The following is a 17,919-nucleotide window of genomic DNA, read 5'->3' as shown; positions in this document are numbered from 1 at the left end:
TGAGTCTGACTAAAGGTTTATTGATTTTGTTTGTCTCTTGAAAGAACCAGATCTTGATTTCATTGGTCTTCTCTTTCATTGGTCTGTTTTTTTTTTTTTTTAAGTCTATGTGCCATTTCGTTCTGCTCTGAGCTTTATTACTTCCTTCTATTTACCTAGGACTTTGTCCTTTTTCTAGTTCTTTCATGCGTAAAGTTAGTTTATTTGAACTTTTTCTTGTTTCTTGAGATAGACCTGTGCTGCTATAAATTTCCCTCTTAGAACTGCTTTCAATGATTCCCAAAGATTTTGGACAGTTTGTGTTTTCATTTTCATTTGTCTCCATGTCTTTTTTTTTTTTTTTTTCATTTATTCTTTGATTTCTTCATTGACTCACTGGTTGTATGTTTAGCCTCCACATGTTTGTGGTTTTTTCTTTTGATTGTGAGTCCTAGTTTCATAGTGTTGTGATTGTAAAAGATGAATGATATGATTTCAGTCTTCTTAAATTGATTGAGGCTTGTTTTGTGGCCTAATGAGAATGAGAATGTTCCACATGCACTTAAAGAGAATGTGTACTCTGTTGTTTTTGGATGGAATGTTCTGTATATATTAAGTCTATCTGGTCTTATATGTCATTCAAAGACACTATTTCCTCATTGATTTTTCTGCCTGAATGACCTATTCATTGATGTAAATTAAGTGTTAAAGTCCCTTACTATTGTGTTACTGTCAGTTCCTCCCTTTATATCTATTAATATTTCCTTTGTTTATTTAGGTACTCCAATGTTGGGTACATAGATATTTACTTGTTGGATTGATCCCTTTATCATTATATAATGCTCTTCTTTGTCTGTTATTATAGTTTTTATTTTAGAGTTTACAGTCTGTTTTATTTGTTATGAGTATTCCTGCCCCAGCTTTTTTGCTGCTTCCATTTGTAGTGGAATATATTTTTCAATTCTTTCAATCTCAGTCTGTGTCTTTAGGCCTGAAGTGAATCTTTTGTAGGCAGCATATAGATGAGTCTTTCTTTTTTTCTGATTTGTCACCCTCTACCTTTTTATTGGAGGATTTAGACCATTTACATTTAAGTAATTATCGATATGTATGTACTTATTGTCATTTTGTTAATCGTTTTCTGGTTGGTTTTTTTTTTTTTTGGAGTTCTTAGTTCTTTTCTTACTCTCTTTTTTTGTGATTGACTTTCTGTAGTGTCATTATTCCCCCCCCCTTTTTTTGTGTGTATCTATTATAGGTTTTGTTTTAGGATAGGTTTGTAGTTACCATGAGGTTTGTATATTGCTTCCTAAGTATATAGCAGTGTATATTAGGTTGATGGTCATTTAAGTTCAAACACATTCTAAAAAACTTATTTTTTATACCCCTCTCTCCACATTTTATGTTTAGGTTACCATATTTTACATATTTTTATTCATAATTTTCTTCTAATTATGGGCTTTTCTTTTATACTTAAAGAAGTCCTTTTGCATTTTTGTAAGGCCAATTTAGTGATGATAAACTCCTTTAATTTTTGTCTGGGAAACTCTTTCCTTTTATTCTGAATGATAACCTTGCCAGGTAGAGTATTCTTGGTTGTAGTTTTTTCCTTTCAAGACTTTGAATATGTAGTGCTACTCCCTTCTGGCCTGCAGAGTTTCTGCTGAAAATCCAACCAATAGCCTTATGTGCTTTCCTTTTATACTTCTCTCTTGCTATTTTTAAAATTCTTTTTCTATCTTTAACTTTTGACATTTTAATTATTATGTCATGGTGTGGACATTCTTGGGTTCATCTTATTTTGAACGCTTCGTGCTTCCTAAACCTAAATGTTTATATCTTTTACCAGATAAGTGAAGTTTTTACTAGTATGCCTTCAACTGAGTTTTCTGCCCCATTCTCTCTTTTTCCTTCTGGGACCCCCATAATGCAAATATTTGTTTGCTTGATGTTGTCTAAAAGATCTCTTAACTTATCCTGCTTTTTTTTTCCCCCTTGTTGTTCAGCTTGGGTGCTTTCCATTACCCTCTCTTCCAGATCACTGATACATTCTTCTACACCTTCTAATCTTTTGATTCCCTCTAGTGTTCTTTGTTGTTGTTTATTTGTTTGTTTGTACTTAGGTTATTGTGTTCTTCATCTCTGGTTCTTTTTTATATTTTCCATCTCTTTGTTGAAGGCTTCACTGAGTTCTTTCACTCTTTTCTCCAGCCTGGTAAGCATCTTTATGATCATTGCTTTAAACTCTTTATTAGGCATATTGCTTATTTCCTTTTTACTTAGTACTTATTCTGAGGTTTTGTCTTTTTCTTTCTTTTGGAACATACTCCTGTTTCCCTGTTGTTATTGACTTCCATGTTTATTTTGATGAATTAGCAGAACAGCTACTTCTGAATTTGAAGAAATGGTCTTGTGTCTGGTCGTCTCCTGTGTATGCTTGGCGACTTCTGCTGGCTGGCAGGAGCTGTGGTTGGTGTAGGCTGGGGGTTGCAGGGCATTCCATGCTGTGACTGAGCTGGTGAGATGACCATAGCTGAAGTGAGTGCAAGTGGGAGGTCCTAGGGGTCTCCATATAGTAGACACCCTGACAGGACAACTAAAGCTGAAGTGGGTGCAAGTTTGAAGGATCCTGGGCCCTTATGTGCAGAGGTGCCCTGGCAGGACAGCTGAAGCTGAAGTTGGTACAAGCTGGAGCGTCCTGCAGTGCCCATTGCAGGGGGTGCCCTGATGGGGTGATAAGCCCAGGCCAGCACAAGCCAGTGTGTCCAAGGGCATTCTTTTCAGGGATGCCCTGGCAGGTCAGCTAAAACTGAAGTGGATGCAAGCTAAGGGGGGGGGTGAGTGGGGGGCTGGACCTTCCATACAGAAGGCACCTTGGCAGGACGGCTGAAGTGGAAATGTGTGCAAGCCAGGGTATTTAGGAGCGTTCCATCCTGAGGATGCCCTGGCAGGACAACTGAAGGTGAAGTAGGTATAAACTGGAGGGTCCCTCAGTGTGCAGCAAAGGGGGTGCCCTTGTGGGGCAATGGAAACCAAGGCTGGTGGAGTCCAATGTGTCCTGGGATGCTCTGTACAGGGGGCACCCTGGTGGGACAGCTGGGCCAAACAGACTTCAGCCAGGAAGTCCTAGGGTACTCTGTGTTGATGGTGCCTAGCAAGCTGAAGCCAAAGTGGGTATGGACCTGGAGTGTTCAGGGATGCTTTGCACCTGTGTCACCTTGGTGCAACAGCTGAAGCTGTATTGAGTGCTATCGAGGGGTGTCCTGGTATATACCGCCCTAGAGCCTCCTTGGTGGGATTGCTGGGGCCAGGTGTCTGAGGTTCACTGACGTGGTAGGCTGGTTAGGGTGCCCAGACCCTCTCATCCCATTGACACTGTCATGGTGGAGGGGGAGCATAAACCGGGGTGCTTGTCAGCCCTTCTAACCCAGAGAGAGTTCCAGCAGCTCCCTTTAGTTTGGGAGGGTTTTAGGGCTGGTTCTTTCACATACTAGTTGTTCTTTTAAACCTTGGCTTTTTCCCCCTGTGTTCCAGGGCAGATGATTCTGCTCAGGATGTCTCAGTAGTATCCCTTCCCACTGCAGTGCATGGCATTTGGGATTGGAGGTTCCCTTCATTACTGTGTCTCCACCTCTTTTGTTTTGCAGAAGCTTTTCAGTGACTCCTCCCATTGTGAGATTTTGAGGAGGATTGATGTGATGAGATCATATAAATTAGGAAGTAATTCTGAGGGATAAAAAGAAGGGAGGTAGGGATGCTAGTGTTAGGTGACTTTTGAAATCACCATTTGATAGATGTGGAAGGCCTAACTCACAGTTTTCTATTACTATTTTAGTATCTACTAAAATAGAAACACCTTTCCTCCATGGTTATTTTGGTCTACCTAGTTCATGGGTTGATGGTGATGGACTCTGAAAGAAAATGTATTTAGCTTCTCTATTAGGAAAAAAAAGAGAAAATAATTTCTATAAAACTAGGATCGAAGCAGGTAATACAGAAATGATTTGAAAAGTTTAAAGATATACCCCCAAATTGATTTATTTTTAAATGACACTATTTGTTACATCAGAGCTGTGAGTTTTTCCTTCCACTTTCTTTGTCATCCCATTACTGTAAATGAATGCTTTACAGTTTTTTATCTTCTTAATGTCTCTTGTGAAAGAGATTAATAGAAATAGAAAAGAGAAAGAAACAAAAGGAGTTGAAGGAGAAGGACAAGGAAGAAAGGAGGAAGCAGCTAGCAGCAGAGATGAAAGAAGATGGAGAAAAGGAATTCCAGGTGGAGGAGGAGGAGGAAAGAGAGGAAGAGGAGCCATTACCCGAAATCTTTATTCCATCAACTCCCTGTCGCATACTCTGTGGATTTTACTCTGAGCCAGGGAAGTTCTGGGTTTCTTTGGTGAGTAATAATGTAATACATAATTTTGATTAAATTGTTTCTGATCATGAATTTCCAGCCCATTCTTACTTTCTCTTATGGTGAGACCATTTGTTAAATACTATTGAATAAGTTGTGAATTTTGATGAAGGAATGTGACTTACAGTTTTTGTGTCATCTTAATATCTTTTATGTCTGCTTATAATATCTGCTATCATCTATAATGATCATTCATATTTCAAGAAGAATTAAAGGTAGAAGGAAGGGCAAAGGGCTAAAGAGTCTTCTGGCTGTTTCTATTGTTTCTTTAATTTGAAACTAATTGACATTTTGAAAATAATGGCCACACTATCCTGCAGACTTTCGTTTGCATTTTGTTATCTGCAGCTATGCTGTGTGGCCACGTGGAAGTCTGGGAACATGACTATTTTTAGATGGTCACATCGTCACCCTGAACAAAATTGGAACTTGGCTAATATGGAAGAAGAGAAAAATAGATATCAGAGAGTCAAAGAGGACTGTCACAAAGTTGTGATAATTGCATTCTCTAATTATATATTTTCTATCAGGAAACAATTGATTGCAAAACAAGATTTCCTTCGTTATAAATTTGTCACAAACTTCAGCTCCATTAACAAAAAAACTAATAATTGACATGATTTTATTATACTTCACACATACTGTGATTGTCACAAATTGAAGGTTTGTGGCCATCCTGTGTTGAGCAAGCTAATCAGCATCATTATTTCTACAACATTGGCTCACTTCATGTCTGTGTGTCACATTTTAGTAATTCTTGTGATATTCCAAACTTATTATTATTGTTATGGTGATCTGTGATCATTGATCTTTGTTACTATTTTAATTGTTTTGGGGAGCCATGAACCACACCCATTTAAGACAGCAAACCTAACGATAAATATTGTGTGTGTTTTCACTGCTCCACTAACTAGTCATTCCCCCATCTCTCTCCCTCTCCTTGGGCCTTCCCTGAGATACAAGAATATTTAAATTACGCCAGTTAATAACCCTACAATAGCTTCTAATTGTTCACTTGAAAGGAAGAGTCACACGTTTCTCACTTTAAATCAGAAACAAGAAATGATTAAGCTTAGTGAGGAACGCATGTCAAAAGCCAAGGCAGGCCAAAAGCTAGGTCTCTTGTGCCAAATAGTAGGCCAAGATGTTAATGCAAAGGAAAAGGTTTTTTTTTAGTAGGCTCCATGCCCAACATGGGGTTTGAACTCATTACCCTGAGATCAATAGTCACATGCTCTATCTCCTAACCAGACAGATGCCCTCCAAAGGAGAAGTTCTTGAAAGAAATTAAAAGTGCTATTCCAGTAAACACACAAATACCGAGAAAGCAAAATAGCCTTATTGCTGATATGGAGAAAATTTCAGTGGCCTGGATGGAAGATAAAACCAGCCACAACATTCTCTTCAGCCAAAGCCTAATGCAGAGCAATGCCCTAACTCTCTCCAATTCTGGGAGAGGTGAGGAAGCTTCAGAAGAAAAGTTTGAAGTTAGCAGGGATTGGTCCACGAAGTTTAAGCAAAGAAGGAAAGAAGCCATCTCCATAATAGAGAAGTGTGAGGTACAGCAGCAGGTGCTGATGGAGAAGCTGCAGCAAGTTATCCCGAGGATCTAGCTAAGATTAGTCATGGGGTGCCTGGGTGGTTGTCGGTTGAGCGTCTGACTTTGGCTCTGGTCATGATCTCACGGTCTGTGAGTTCGAGCCCTGCATCGGGCTCTGTGCTGACAGCTCAGAGCCTGGAGCCTGCCTCAGGATCTGTGGTCTCCCTCTCTCTCTGCTCCTCCCCCGCTCATGCTCGCTCTCTCTCTCTCTGTGTGTGTCAAAAATCAATAAACATTAAAAAAAAAAGATCAGTCATGAAGGTGGCTACACTAAACAACAGATTTTCTTAAAAATTTTTTTTTAATGTTTATTTATTTTTGAGAGAGAGACAGAGTGCGAATGGGGGAGGGGCAGATAGAGAGGGAGACACAGAATCTGAACTAGGCTCCAGGCTCCGAGCTGTCCACACAGAGCCAGACATAGGGCTCAAATTCATGAACCATGAGATGACCGGAGCCAAAGTCAGATGCTCAGTCAGCCACCTAGGTGCACCACAATAGATTTTCAATGTAGATGAAACAACCTTCTACTGGATGATGTCATCTAGGACTTTCATAAAGGATATGTCAATTCCTGGCGTCAAAGAATAGGTTGACCCTTTTGTTAGGGGCTAATGCAGCTGGTGACTTAAATTTGAATCCAGTGCTCATTTACCATTCCGAATATCCTAGGGCCCTTAAGAATTGTGCTAAATCCCTACTGCCTGTGCACTATAAACGGAACAACAAAGCTGGGAGACCTGTTCAGAAAAAAAGAAGATTCCTTTTAAAATATTATTGTTCATTGACAACATAGCTGGTTACCCATGATTCCTGGAGACCTATGATGAGATTAATGTTGTTTTTATGCCTCCTAGCACAACATCCATTTTGTAGCCTGTGGATCAAAGAGTAAAGTAGACTTTCAAGTCTTATTATTTAAGAAATACATTTTGTAAGGCTATAACTGCCATAGAGAGTGATTCCTCTAAAGGATCTGGGCAAAGCCACTTGAAAACCTTCTGGAAAGGATTTACCATTCTAGATTCATGGGAATAGGTCAAAATATCGACATTAGCAGGAGTTCTTGGAAGAAGTTGATTCCAACCCTTATGGGTGACTTTGAGGGTTCAAGACTTGAGTGGAGGAAGTAACTGAAGATGTGGTGGAAGCAGCAAGAGAACTAGAACTGAGTAGAGCCTAAAGATGTGACTGAATGTCTACCATCTCATGATACAACTTTAACAAATGAGCAGTTGCTTTTTATGGATGAGCAAAGAAAGTGAGATGGAATCCTTCAGCAGCCACCACCTTGATCAGTCAGCAGCCATCAACATCAAGGCAGGACCCCTCCAGCAAAAAGATTAAGACTTTCCAAAAGCTCAGATTATGGTTGGAAATTTTGGGCAATAAAGTATTTTTAAATTTAAGGTATGTACACTGTTAGACATAATGCTATTACACACTTAATAGTCTATGCTATAGTGTAAACATAATTTTTATATGTACCAGGAAACAAAAAAAAATCATTTGACTCACTTTATTGCAATATTAATTTCATTAAAGTATTCTGGGATTGAACCCACAACATCCCATATGTGAAAGACTATCACTAATTCATAGTTTGTCCCAGATCCCAGTGCCCCAGGATGCTGACTAGCCAAGGATTGTTGCTACAAGAAGTAACGAGCATTAACTTCTCCCCTGTTCAACTTTTCCTAGAAATGCATCTTTGTTAGAAACTTCTAAGGAGACAAGCAGCAAGAAGAATAGAAAGTAGTGATGGAGGCACCTAGGACTCCACTTATTAGTGCCTTTATACTTTGTTTTATGAAACAGTTGTTGATGGCTATAATTGTGTGGGGTTCTAGGGTAACGGATAAATAAGACATGGTTCCTGACTTCAGGAAATTTCTTCGTATCACAAGGGAGAGAGGCATAGAAAGAACTGTAATACAGTGTAGTAGAGTTCTAGTGTCCTGGAAACATGCAAAAAGTGTGATTTAACAAATATGAGGAAAAAAAAATTTCCTTGTCTTGTCTCAAACAAATCTAAATCTAACATTCTATGGGGATCCATACGAGTCTTGTCTGCTTTTGTCCACTCTTAGAGTTGATGAATAGTCTCCTGCAATTGTCCAAGGACACTTTCCCCAAAGCCCCTTTGATCCCACCCTTCTCACATCCTCCAGTATCTTGTTCTACAATAAATCACCTAGTCTCCTGTATTATCCACTTCCCTCTGTTTACTCAGTTCTTATCAGCACATAAACATGCTCTATCACCTAACTTGAAATTTTTCCTTCCTTTCCACTCCCTCTTTTAGAGGTGATCCTAAAGATTATATTATGTACCTTTAACTTCATATAGTTTGACATAAATTTACTCTTCTAATTACAGAGAAAAAGATCATAGAGTACTTTAATGCCATGTATCCTCCCCCTCTCCATTGCCATATATTTTCTTAACATATATATATATATTTGTATTCCTAAAAGGTATTTTACTATTTTTGTTGTTGTTGATATCATTTTGGTTTGTCCTTTTTCTTACTCTTAATTCCTTTCTATATCTTTGTAGTTGCAGAAGATTCTGCCTAAAAATGTATGTGTATTTAGTGTAGGTCTGCTGGTAATACATTCTCTCAGTTTTGGGAGCTTTTTGGGGGGTCTTGAGGTATCTTCATTTTGTCTTTTTAAAAAAAATCATGTTTTTGCTGGATATTTTCTTTGCAAACTTTGATGTCTTTTAATCTTTTGTCCTCCATTCTGCCAGCTGCATCTTTTTATTGTTGTTTCTTCGAAACCTGATGTGTCTTTTTCCTTGGTTGCTTTTAAGATTTTGTGTTAAAAGGTATAATTTCTTCATATTTCTCTTGCTTGTGTTCATAGTATTTCTTGAATCCCAATGTAGTTTCACTCAGTTTTTGAAAATTTTCAGCCATTATGTACCACAATATTGCTTCTGGCCCATCTTTGTCCTTGTTTCTTCTGGGATTCCAGTTCTATGTACATTAACCCTTATCACTATGACCCATAGATATTTTACACACACGCTGCCCTTGCTTTTGGTATTTGTCATCCTTCTTTTCTTTCTCCTGCTTTGGTCTGACTGATTTATCTGATCTCTCTTCCAGATTCATAATTCTAGCTGTGTCTAGTTGCTTTCAAACTAATCTATTGAATTTTTGTCATTTTATTTTTCAGTCCTACAATTTTATTTTTTCCATTATTCACTTTCTTTACAGATTCCAGGTGACTTCTTACCTTTTTCATAGTGCCTTCAAATTCCTTAAATATATTAATCTTGGTTACTTGAAATCCATTTTATAAACACCTCTCATGATTTTTTCTTTGATCTATTCTTTTGATTTTCAATCAAGTCTTGTCTTAGCAAGTATGCATAGGGTGTTCTTTTTAATTGAAAAATTGACCTTGTATATGAAAAACTGTAGCATTAGCTTGAGAATCTGTATATTGCCATTGTCTCCTGGGAGTTTATTTTTGTTCTGGAAAGCAGCTAGAAATCCTAGATCATGTTCATATAGTCAGTGACTGAGATGACTCATACTTGTAGGGTGTAGTGTTCTAGGGTTGCAATGGAAAGCCCCGTGGAAGGTGTGTTTACAGTGGCTCCTTCTCCTTGGATGACCTTGGGAATTCTTTCCCTCTCCCTAAGCCCGTGAGACAACAGATTGCTGAATTTCAAAGCCTCTCAGATGGCACTTTCAGAGCTGGTAATTGCTTCAGGGAGAAGAGCAATGCCCTAGACTCAAAACTAGCTCTGAGCAGCATGACCTACAAAACTGTATTAAATACTGCATGTGCAGAATAATACTTGAAATAAAATGGAACTCAGTAGGTAGTCAGAAGTGATATCTTCCTTGTATTGACTTTTAAATGGAAGCAAATTATTGTAAGGTGTTTATTATTGCATAATCATATAGTTCCATATAAATGGACAATGAGTTACTTTATAAGACCTATCTATAATAATAGAAGTCATATAAAAATAGATGTGTTAAGACATCTATTTTTGGTTTTAAAATTTGAAGAATAAAAAAAATCCTTGTGTGGTCATATGTATCTTATATTCAAGTACTACCTTCAATGTTATTTATCTCTTTTCCAGGGTGGCTATGATTCTGGTTTTCTATATCACTGTGAGTTCCCCCCATATGAGAAAAGTATCAATGGCACAGAAAAGAAGGATGAACCTTTTGATTTTCGTTTTCTTGAAGATACAGAGGATAATCCCATCCATACTATCACTTTCAGGTGAACAAAATTTCAGAAAGCTTAAAAAAAAACTCATTTGTGTCTCTGTTGTTGTCCATTATGAATATTGTTCATTTTTAAAGATGTGTCTGAATGGAGGGGCACTCAAATATTTTCTTTTTAAAAAAAATTTAGTGCTTATTTTTTGAGAGAGAGAGAAAGAGAGAGAGGGAGGAGAAAGAGAGGGAGACAAAGAATCTGAAGCAGGTTCCAATCTCTGAGCTGTCAGCACAGAGCCTAATGTGGGGCTTGAAATCATGTACCATGAGATCATGACCTGAGTTGAAGTTGGACGCTTACCTGACTAAGCCACCCAAGTGCCCCAAACATTTTATAGTTAAATAAACTGAATGAATAAATAGAATCAAAGCTAGTCATGAAACACTATTTCAAGTCCCTCTGTCAAATATTCTGTCAGAATTTCTGTTTATCACACAATAGGTTTGTATGGACTTACTTTCTGTTACTTAGGATTCTCCTGCATGGTCAGATAAGGAAGGTTCAGTGTTACAGTGATCCTACAGAAATCACAACTTGAATCCTTAGTCCTTTAATAATTGAGAATTAAGCATATATGCTAGTCATTCTTTTGAAGATCAAATATAATAGCTCTAAATTTCAAATTGGCTTTTTCCCCTCTGTTCTTTTGCAGTAGTTTGTTAGGGCTTAAAAATATGTACAGTGGGGGTGCACAATGAAGTCCATAACATCTTTGTTATTAAAATTCAGTCATGTGTCATTAATTTAAAATTATATATCTGGGGTGCCTGGGTGGCTCAGTTGGTTGAGCGACCAACTTCTGCTCAGGTCATGTTTTCGGGTCCATGAGTTTGAGCCCTGCGTTGGGTTCTGCGCTGACAGCACAGCACCTGAAGCCTGCTTCAGATTCTGTGTCTCCTTCTCTTTCTGCCCCTCCCCTGCTCATGCTCTTTCTCAAAAATAAATAAATGTTAAAAAAAGTATAAAATTATATATCTAATTAATATGAACAATTTATGTTTCATAGCATTAACCAAGATCTCATGTTCTGTGGAATGCAAAATGGAGCAATTCGAGTCTATATCCTAAGTCAGAATAATCCTTCATTGACAAATATGGTGGACTACTGGCATTTCAATCTGCATGACAATAATTATGGATGTGTCAAAGGCATATCTACTAGTTTTGATGACCGTTTCTTGGTGACCACCGGAGCAGATAGTAATATCTTTGTTTTCACCATTTTTTCTGAATTTGAACTAATGAAAGCCATTAAAGCCAAAGTGCCGTCTCCAAGGGTATGCAACTAATAACAACGATAAAAAATATTTTAAAATAGTAATGTTAAATTACTCATTCTTTAAAAACTGAAAAGTCTTGGGGCACCTCAGTGGCTCAGTCGGTTGAGCGTCTGATTTTGGCCCAGGTCATGATCTTGTGGTTCATGGATTCGAGCCCCGTGTTGGGCTCTGTGCTGACAGCTCAGAACCTGGAGCCTGTTTCAGATTCTGTGTCTCCCTCTCTCTGACCCTCCCCCGTTCATGCTCTGTCTCTCTCTGTCTCAAAAATGAATAAACGTTAAAAAAAATTTAAAAAAACCCCCCAAATTAAAAGTCAGATACTTAACCAACTGAGCCACCCTACTGCCCCTAAAAAATATATTTTAAAACCTTCCTGTATACACATAAGGTATTGGGGGGAGAATTAAGCATATATAAAAGGGGATATGCTAAAAAAATAGCATTTTAAAATAAATGACCTAGGAAATTTTGCATGTATCCTTTGTTAATAACACATGATATTAGTAATTCACATTTTGAAGGGGAATTATGGTGATATTAACATTTTGCATGCATATTAGGTTTTAAGACTTTTTCTATGTACCTCTTTAAATCAAGCAGAAACAAATAAATTTAGTCAACTACAAATTTCCCCCTAGTTTTCCCTGGATTATTTCTTGTGAAAATACGTTGCAAGCCTATAATTATTAGAAATTGGCAGAGGGGGGGAAAAAGCTCAGTTTACTTCCTATTAGATATTTTAAGAGAAATATGCAATTTAAAAGTGTTAACCATTTCTCCCCTTTCTACAGTTTGGAATTGAAGCAGAGCCAATTCCAGAAGATATTGAAGATCCCAAAGCCTATAGGTATGAGAATTTTTGATAAATACTAGCCTTGAGCTGTTGCAAAACAACATTTTATAGAAGTTGACCAAGCCAATGGAATTTCCAAATTATTGAGTCCTGATTCCTCTTATGCTGTTTCTGGATCTTACTATCCTTTTAAATTTCTGTTTTCAGTATTGAGAATGCTAGAAGAAAAAGAGAACATGATAAGTTAATGAAAGAAGTGGAAGAAATAAAAGCTGGGAAGAGAGAAAAACTCAAAGCTTTGAGGAATGAATTTCAGCAACTTCTGGAAATGAATAAAGAATTACCAAAGCATATGCAGTTTAAGCGAACAGTAAGCCTTAATTAAATTTGACTTTAATTTTTAACATACACTATTTCTTTGGATCAAGACTATGATTTTTCTGATAAAGAGGAACACTTAAAAAAATCTTTAAACTTCCCTTTATCTGGCCAGTGTGTTGGCAGCAGCTAAAATACCGTAGAATTTGACATACAACTTGGTTTGGATATAGAAGAACCTCTTTATATAACACAGTTTACTTCTGGATTTAGGTACTTCACTTTTCTTTTTTCTTGTGGTGACAAGATATATAAATACAGGTTTGAATCTGGTTTTCAACCCTTCGTGTACCTAGCCAATATATCTAATCTTTGTATAAGTACGCATATATTTTGATTCTCTGTGATTCCATTTCTATAATTCAACAAATCTATCAAAAAGATAGTACCTGGTTGTCCCACAAAGTTTCCGAAAAATGACTTAGTATAGTTGTAGCTATGGGGACGATTAACAAATTACTTAAGCTAATTTTGTATTAATGTTTTTCTTTTCTGACTTATCACAAAGCTTCCATCTACGTGTTAGTGATTTTTTTCCACTGTGTACTTCTTCCTAAGTGGAACTGCTGTCAAGAACTAATCAAATAAACAGCCAGAATTTATCATCCTGACTATGACCTATAATTCTTGAAGCACCTAGTCCATTCCATGTGAAAAATGCTCTGGTGAAATCATAATGGCTAACTCATTGTATTGGTTAAAAGACCAAATCATAATGGTTAAAGGATGTTTATGCTATTTTACTAACAAAAAGCTGGGCAGGGGCACCTGGGTGGCTCCATTGGTTAAGTGTTCAACTTTGGCATAAGTCATGATCTAACGGTTCATGGGTTTGAGCCCTGCATCGGGCTCTGTGCTGACAGTGTGAGCCTGGAGCCTGCTTCGGATTCTGTGTCTCCTCTCTCTGCCCCTCCCCTGCTCATGCTCTGCCTCTCTCGCTCTGTCTTACAAAAATAAATAAAATGGAAAAAAAAAGTTGACATTTACAGAATATGGGTAACATAATTCAAAATAAAGAACACCTGAGGTGAGTTCTATGGCTAAGCATTTTTACATACATCATTACTTAAAACAGATACACCCTTGGAAAGAATAACTACTACTTACAATTTAGTCTGAATGAGGGCCCTGATATTTTTCCCGGGGTACAGGTAAAAAACATGACCTTCCCCCTCCCATAAGTATCTTTATGGGAGGAATGGCTCCCCCGGTGACAGACATTCAGCTAGAATTTGGTGACCTCAAGAAGACACCAAAGACTTAGCTGTCTTTCCTGGGTGGGGTCACATGGGAAGGGGTGCCATGAACTTCTACCCTGTGCCCTGTTGGTTATATACCAGTAGTGGCTTTGGGGTGGTAGAAGTTTTTTTTTAAAACTCTGTATACTCTCCAAATATTCTGTTATCATTCACTGCTTTTACTGTGGGAAAAATCTTTTAAGATACAACTTTATTTACAGTATTGTCAATGATTTCTGAGAACTTTTCTCCATATTTTGTGGAAGTAAGATGAAAAGTATGTTCTTTTCTTTTTCTAGAACAGAGAGAATTAATGATGTCTGGGAGCAAATTATAATGCAACATGAAATTGAGTGCAAAACTGATTCTGTATCTGTGTATGAAATAGGATTGATAATGCACATTGATGAAAGTACCCATTTCGTTGAATAAATCTACTTATTTGCAGGATTTTGATCTAGATTCCAAAATTCGTGCTGAGATTGGCAGAAAAACAGCTCATAAGATTCAACAAGTGGAAAAAGAATTAGCATGGGAAAAAGAGAAACATCAACTTGGCCTCATGAAGCTACAGAACAGGTAGGATCCATATTTCCTGCAAGTTAAGATGTTTGAGAACATGTATTTGAATGAAGTTGTTCATAGTGGCTTAATTGAAGTGGTCAGGTAAGAAATACCCTGAGTACCTTCTAACTCTTGAAGTCTCCAGGAATATTCCTGTCACTGCTACTGATATCTTCTTGAGCTTTCTGGGAAATTTGTTTAATTAGTAGATTTTTGAACTCAACACCCAAAAAATGATTTAGAAATGGGCAGAAGACATGAACAGATATTTCTCCAAAGAAGACATCCAGATAGCCAACGACACATGAAAAGATGCTCAACATCACTCATCATTAGGGAAATTCAAATCAAAATCACAGTGACTTGAAACTAACTAACTAACTAGCTAACTAACACTGTATGTTAACTAAATAGAATTTAAATAAAAACTTGAAACAACAACAACAAAAAGAAAATGCTACAGAAAAACCAAGTTTCTTCAACAAATACATTGCCTGAAGAAACAAGAGGGATGGAATAAAAGAAACTTGAGAAATATACCAACAAATCCGCACCAATGTGCGGATCTTATTTGGATTCTTATTCAAATAAATCAATTGTAAAAAAAGCATTTTTGAATCAAAGAATATTTGAACACCAAGTGGATATTGGATATTAAATATTTACTATTAATTTTCCTAGGTATAATGATATTGTGGTAGTTACTTTTCTAAAAAGAATTCTTATTTGAAGTATTTATGGGTGAAATATGTTTTGATATTCCAAAGAAAAAAAACAAAGGGATAGATACATAAAATAAAATTGGGGAGAAAAAGTTGATAATTTTTTAATATGATTTGATGAATTTGTAGGAATTCACTATATTATGCCCTCTACCTTTATGTATGTTAAAACTTTCCATAATAAGAGGCTTTCTCTTTAAAAATATATTCAACATACCCATATCAAAGAACATGGACTTCTGTTTTTTAATATTAAGTAATATGCTTTAATATGCCTACATATATATATTGTTACATACTAATGCTTTCTTTTAGTTCTACAGAGTAGACTTTGAAAAGTAGAATTGCTAAACCAAAGGGGTATATGCATTTTTTTAATTTAAAATCTGTTGCCATATTTCTTTCCAAAAAGGTTGCAACTTTTTACATTTCCATCAGCAATGTGTATAACTTTATCCTGTCATTCTTACCAACATTTGAGGCTAACACTATTAAAGTTTAAATCTGATGGATGTAAAATAATATAGCTAATTGTTTTTTTTTTTAATTTGCATTTTCCTTACTACTAGGGATGTTTAGCACATTTTTAGTGTTTACCAGTCAATTAGATGTGCTCCTTTGTGAATTGCATTTTAATATTCTTATAATTTTTCTATTGGGATATTTTCTTGTTACCAATTTAGAACTTCTTTGTGTAATAGACATTAACTTGTTATTTATCATGTGTGTTTCAAATATTTTTTATTATCTATAATTTTCCTATAAACTTCGTTGATGCTATATTTTTCTAAGCGATATATGTTAATGTATATATAGCTAAATATGTCTCTCTTTCCTTTAATATATTTTGGGTTTCCCATCTTGGCTAAAAATTTCTCTCCAAAGCCTAAGTTATACATAAAGTCTTCAAATTTTTCTTCCAAATTTGTATTATTTAATCTTTATTTTTATTTTTTAAAAGAATTTTTTGATACATATTTATAGTGACCCCACTAGGTCAAGGTGAGGTAAGGAAGGTGTCCTCTTTCTCTTTTTTGTTTATTTATTTTTGAGAGAGAGAGAAAGAGCATGTGTGCATGCATGCGCAAGCAGGGCAGGGGTAGAGAGAGAGGGAGACAGAGGATCTAAAGTGGGCACTGCACTGACAGCAGAGAGCTCCATGTGGGGCTAGAAGGGACCACAAGATCATGACCTGAGCCAAAGTTGGATGCCCAACCAACTAAGGCACCCAGGTGCCCCTTATTACTTAAATCTTAAAAAAACAACACATATTGAGTATTCCATCAGGAAGGTATTAATCAAGCTTCTAAAGGACTTACTTATTTTATTGTACTTTTTAAAAATCAGGTTTTGGACTTATTTATCCTATTTTTAATTCTTTTTTTTTCCATTTCATTAATTCCAATTTTAGCTTTAAGCATTCCCTTCACCTATTTTCTTTTGATTTTATGTCTGTTTTTAAAAATGCCTTGACGGGGCACCTGTGTGGCTCAGTCGGTTAAGCGACCTACTTCAGCTCAGGTCATGATCTTGTGAGTTTGACCCCTGTGTAGGACTCTGTGCTAACAGCTTGGAGCCTGGAGCCTGCTTCAGATTCTGTCTCCCTCTTTCTCTGCCCCTTCCCCACTCATGCTCCAGCACTTTCTTCTCCTCCCCCCCCCTCCAGAAATAATAAATAAACATTGAAAAAATGCCTTGAGATGGATATTAAGTTCCTTTCTTTATACTTTTAACTACAGGGACATTTAAGGCTACGTATATTCCCTTGAGGATTTTTGCAGTGTTCCCTAGGTTTTGCAATTTTTAACTTATTTCTGGATAGTTGGTAATTAAGCTTTTATTCCTTGAGCTAAGAATTATTTAAGATATATTCCTTCATTTCCAAGCAATTAAGGTTTTAAGGTAAACATTTATTATTTATTTCTAATTTTATTGGATTATAATTATAGAATGTATGATAAAAATTTCTCAAAAAAGTGTGTTAAAGTTTCATTTGTAATCAAGGAGAGATTTGTTTTTGCAATTTTTTTGAACTTGTGAAATTTTTTCTTATAAAGGGTCTAAAGTTTACATATATGTACACATATGTGTATTTAAAATCAACTTTGTTGATTAACTGCCTTAATTTTTCCATGGCTATGCATTTTCTTTTAGTCAAATTTCTGGAAAAAAAATGTGTATTAAAAATTTTCGTGGTAAGAAGGGAAAAAACCCACAATGAGATATCCCCTCACACTTGTCAGAATGGCTAAACTAAAAAACACAAGAAATAACAAATGTTGGTGAGGATGTGAAGGAAAAGGAACCCTTGTGCACTAGTGACAATGCAAACTGGTGCAGCCACTGTGGAAAACAGTATAGAGGTTCCTCAAAAAGTTAGAAATAGAACTATCCCATGATCCAGTAATTGTACTATTGAATCTTTACTCAAAAGATACAAAAATGCTAATTCACAGGGATAAATGCACCCCTGTGTTTATAACAGCATTATTTACAATAGTCAAATTATGGAAATAGTCCAAGTATCCATCAACTGATAAATAGATAAAGAAGATGGAATAGTATTCAGCCATAAGAAAGAGTGAAATCTTGCCATTTAAAATGACATAGATTGGAGTTAGAAAGTATAATGCTAAGCTGAATAAGTCCGTCAGAGAAAGACAAATATCATATGATTTCACTCATGGAATTT

The 17,919-nt window shown here is 36.4% G+C and overlaps 1 protein-coding gene across 4 annotated transcripts in view; it reads left to right on the top strand.

Annotated features, from left to right (window-relative positions):
* CFAP44 (cilia and flagella associated protein 44) overlaps nt 1-17,919 on the top strand; it is a 149,880-nt gene that overhangs the window by 57,641 nt on the left and 74,320 nt on the right. For all 4 annotated transcript variants that reach the window (XR_008297664.1, XM_053220864.1, XM_053220865.1 and 1 more), the window contains exons 17-22: nt 4,142-4,378; nt 10,107-10,252; nt 11,259-11,529; nt 12,324-12,379; nt 12,533-12,695; nt 14,390-14,520. Coding sequence is in view for 3 of the 4 variants with exons in the window: in XM_053220864.1 (XP_053076839.1) it covers nt 4,142-4,378; nt 10,107-10,252; nt 11,259-11,529; nt 12,324-12,379; nt 12,533-12,695; nt 14,390-14,520 (1,004 nt within the window). In the remaining variant the exon portion in view is untranslated. The remainder of the gene's footprint in view (nt 1-4,141; nt 4,379-10,106; nt 10,253-11,258; nt 11,530-12,323; nt 12,380-12,532; nt 12,696-14,389; nt 14,521-17,919) is intronic.

Source organism: Acinonyx jubatus, chromosome C2 (genome assembly GCF_027475565.1).
Source record: "Acinonyx jubatus isolate Ajub_Pintada_27869175 chromosome C2, VMU_Ajub_asm_v1.0, whole genome shotgun sequence".
In the NCBI taxonomy this organism is placed as follows: Eukaryota; Metazoa; Chordata; class Mammalia; order Carnivora; family Felidae; genus Acinonyx; species Acinonyx jubatus.
This window is presented reverse-complemented; position numbering and strand designations above follow the sequence as displayed.